General features: G+C 32.5%; 1 protein-coding gene across 1 annotated transcript; it reads right to left on the reverse strand.

The window, feature by feature from the left end:
- Positions 1-1,229: 1,229 nt before the first annotated feature.
- LOC127085226 (BAHD acyltransferase BIA1-like) lies at positions 1,230-2,585 on the reverse strand. The gene has a single exon (XM_051025773.1). The coding sequence runs from the start codon at positions 2,583-2,585 to the stop codon at positions 1,230-1,232; it is 1,356 nt and encodes a 451-aa protein (XP_050881730.1).
- Between the last annotated feature and the right edge of the window lie 536 nt (positions 2,586-3,121).

A 3,121-nucleotide genomic window follows, 5' to 3' on the forward strand; every position in this document is an offset into this window, starting at 1 on the left:
GTAGAATCTTTAACATTTTTTGAAAAAAAAGATTTGTTTATAATGATAAAATAGTGTTTATTTTTTAAATTTTGAATTACTATAACAACAAAAATTATATTTGAACAATTTGTCTAAGTCCTCAAAAATCCTCCTCCAATACAAATTTTGAGTTCCCTAAATTAGGGGATTTTTATTGTTATGAATAAAAACAAATCCTCTAAAACTCTCCGAACCAAAATCCTTCTATTATTTTCATTCAAGCCTTCCTACTTTTCAATTCCTTCCCCTCCCTTCCCCTCCCTTTCCCTCCAAACTCCCAAACAACGTCTTTCCCTTCCCATCCCCTCCAAACTCCCAAACAAAACCTAAAATATTTATCTAACTCCTTCCTCGCCTGAACCCTAGAATGCACCACAACTGAACCACCCGATTATCCCCTCTCTCCTCTTCCCCCTCCTCTCTTAATGAACTTCGGTTTGTGCACCCAAATCTTGAAATCACTAAGTCATACTTTCTCCGTCTGAACCTCCAACAATCCTACATCATCAACCTCCTTGAAACAGACAAAATCGAAGGTCATTATCTCTCTTTGTCTCAATAAACATGTCACATATAGAGCCAAACTACGAAAGTAGCTTAAGAAACACCCATTTTTTAGTGTCATTCTTGAAGTTGTTGAAGAAGAAAGATACCCACTCGTTGTCATTAGGACGAACAAAGGGAGATAAATTTCTCCAACCAACCATGAACGACAAAATCCAGAAGAGAAAAAAGCAAACGCAATTGGTCCGTTTGTTTTGGATTTCTTTTAAATGATTTTTATAATGTTACATAATTTTGTGTAAAAAAATATTTACAAAGAAATTTTTCATAAAAGCTTTGAATGAAAATTTGGTTTGAATAGTTATTCTTAAAATATTATTTTAGATATTTCATCATTTTAGTTAAACTTTTTTTGATATCAAAATTTTAAATAATCACTTAATTAATATTGAAACTATTTCAAATAGTTTTTCATAAAAATTATTTTTGAGATACAATTTTTTGAAAAAATTACTTTACATTTTACATATAATGATATGAGAAATTATATGATTATATATATATATATATATATATATATATATATATATATATATATATATATATATATATATATATATATATATATAATATATATATATATATATATATATATATATATATATATATATATATATATATATATTGCATGAGAAGTCCTTCCATCATATGATAATTCTAGGATTAAGCATATCATAGTGTAGAAACTTTTCATCTTGTTCAAATAACTCCATATCATCCTCATCAAGAGTAACAAAAGCTTCTACTCCATCACCATCTTTTGTATCCATCAAAGCAATAACATTACTCACCAAATCATTCACACAACAACTCCACGCTGGTTTCCCACATCCAAAATCAAATTGAAGCACTGGAAATTTACACCAACTCGAACATTTATAAATTACCATACTACCCTCTTTCTCATTCCCAGTCAAACTCTCAACCCTATCTTTGAAACTCTCCATCACGACTTTAAACCCACATTCCTCCTTAAACGTCCTTGCTTCCTTCTCTATAAACTCTTTCATACCATTACTCATTCTCTTCACCATCTCGTGTAATGCCATGTGGCACTCTTCTTCAACTGTCACCGCAAACGACCACACAATGTTTCCAACTATTGTTTCTGGTACGACAGGGTCCATATGTGGATGGAGGTTTACAACTTGATACAAAATCAAAAGGTTAAACGACTGTATTTTTAAACGAGAAGCTGAAATAACACACTTCCAAATGAGAGTTAGAACAATCTCTACCCTTGAAAGGTGAAACTCGATTTCACTTCTGATTTTTCTCTTGAGTTCTTCTATTTTGTATGTATCAAAAATAAATCTTCTAGTAGGGAATTTTTTGGATGAAGGTTTATATGAAGCGGGCATCTCGGGGATTTCTCTCAGAGGAAAGATAGTGGAGGTGGTGGTTAAGTCAGGGGGTGAAACCGATTTCGTGGTGGTGCATACGGTGGTCCAAGTGCCGAGAAACGTCATAAGGGTGTTAAAGTCAGTGATCTTGTGTGTGATGGATATGGTAAGTGCGCTGGAACCGCAACTGAATAAAGTGAAACGGAGTAATAACATGTTTTTATTTTTGGTGGTTGGGACTGAGAGGAAGCATTTGAGGGTGTTGAAATTAGGGTTGGTTAGGAGTTCTGATAGAGTGGTGGTGGTTTGAGATTCGATGAATAAAACATCGTCGTTGTTGCAGTGAATGGTGGTGCCGGTGGGGTCTTGGAGACGACCGACGAAAGGGTAAAATAGGGATAATGTTTGGGAGAGTGAGGTTTGGAGAAGTTTGGAGTTATGAGAGAAGGAGTTAGAAGGAGAAGAGTTGTTGGGGAAGAAAAAGGTGGAGTTGCCATGAATATTGGGTGAAATTTGGTCGAGTAAAGAGAGTTTGAATATTTTAAGGTTTGGTGGTTTGGGTTTGAAAGGTTTGATGAGGAATATGTTTAATGTTTCAAGTTTTATGTTGTCGGAGATGTTGTTACTGTTATTAATCATTTCGTTGTGATTCTTCATTTTGTGGTGTTTTTTCTTGAGTGTCGATATGAGTATATATAGAGTGTGAGTCTGTGATGATGTTATATTGCTTCACTGAATTAACTAATGGTTTACTTGTTGCTTGGCTGTGGCGGTGACTAGGTATTTTGATGTCATAACAAAATGTTATAAAACACAAGAAAACATGTTCCTGTTCATGTTAGATACTGATATTTGTAATTGTGTTTAATTTATTTATTTGAAATATGTTTCAATTCTATAATTATTCATTTATCAAGATTTTTACTATAGATACATGACACCTGGTAAAATTCAATGGCAAAGATTATATATTAATAAAAAGGAAAACATTTTGTTTTGTGTAAACCACTCTATCACTTCCACTTAATCTCCAAGTCTTCCTACTTCTTCTTTGTCACTCCAATCCAATGCATTTATCTTTTCTCTTACTAAAAAAATATTATAAAATAAAATAAGAGATAAATATTTAAACTTTTAAAGTGAAGAAATTATATATATTGTACTTCTTCTTTTTTTCCAAGATGTATTGTACT

The sequence above is a fragment of the Lathyrus oleraceus genome, chromosome 1, assembly GCF_024323335.1.
Source record: "Lathyrus oleraceus cultivar Zhongwan6 chromosome 1, CAAS_Psat_ZW6_1.0, whole genome shotgun sequence".
NCBI lineage: Eukaryota > Viridiplantae > Streptophyta > Magnoliopsida > Fabales > Fabaceae > Lathyrus > Lathyrus oleraceus.

What these genes read in the sequence shown, in the direction of transcription:
- LOC127085226 (XM_051025773.1), bottom strand. Translation starts at nt 2,585, where the DNA reads ATGAAGAATCACAACGAAATGATTAATAACAGTAACAACATCTCCGAC.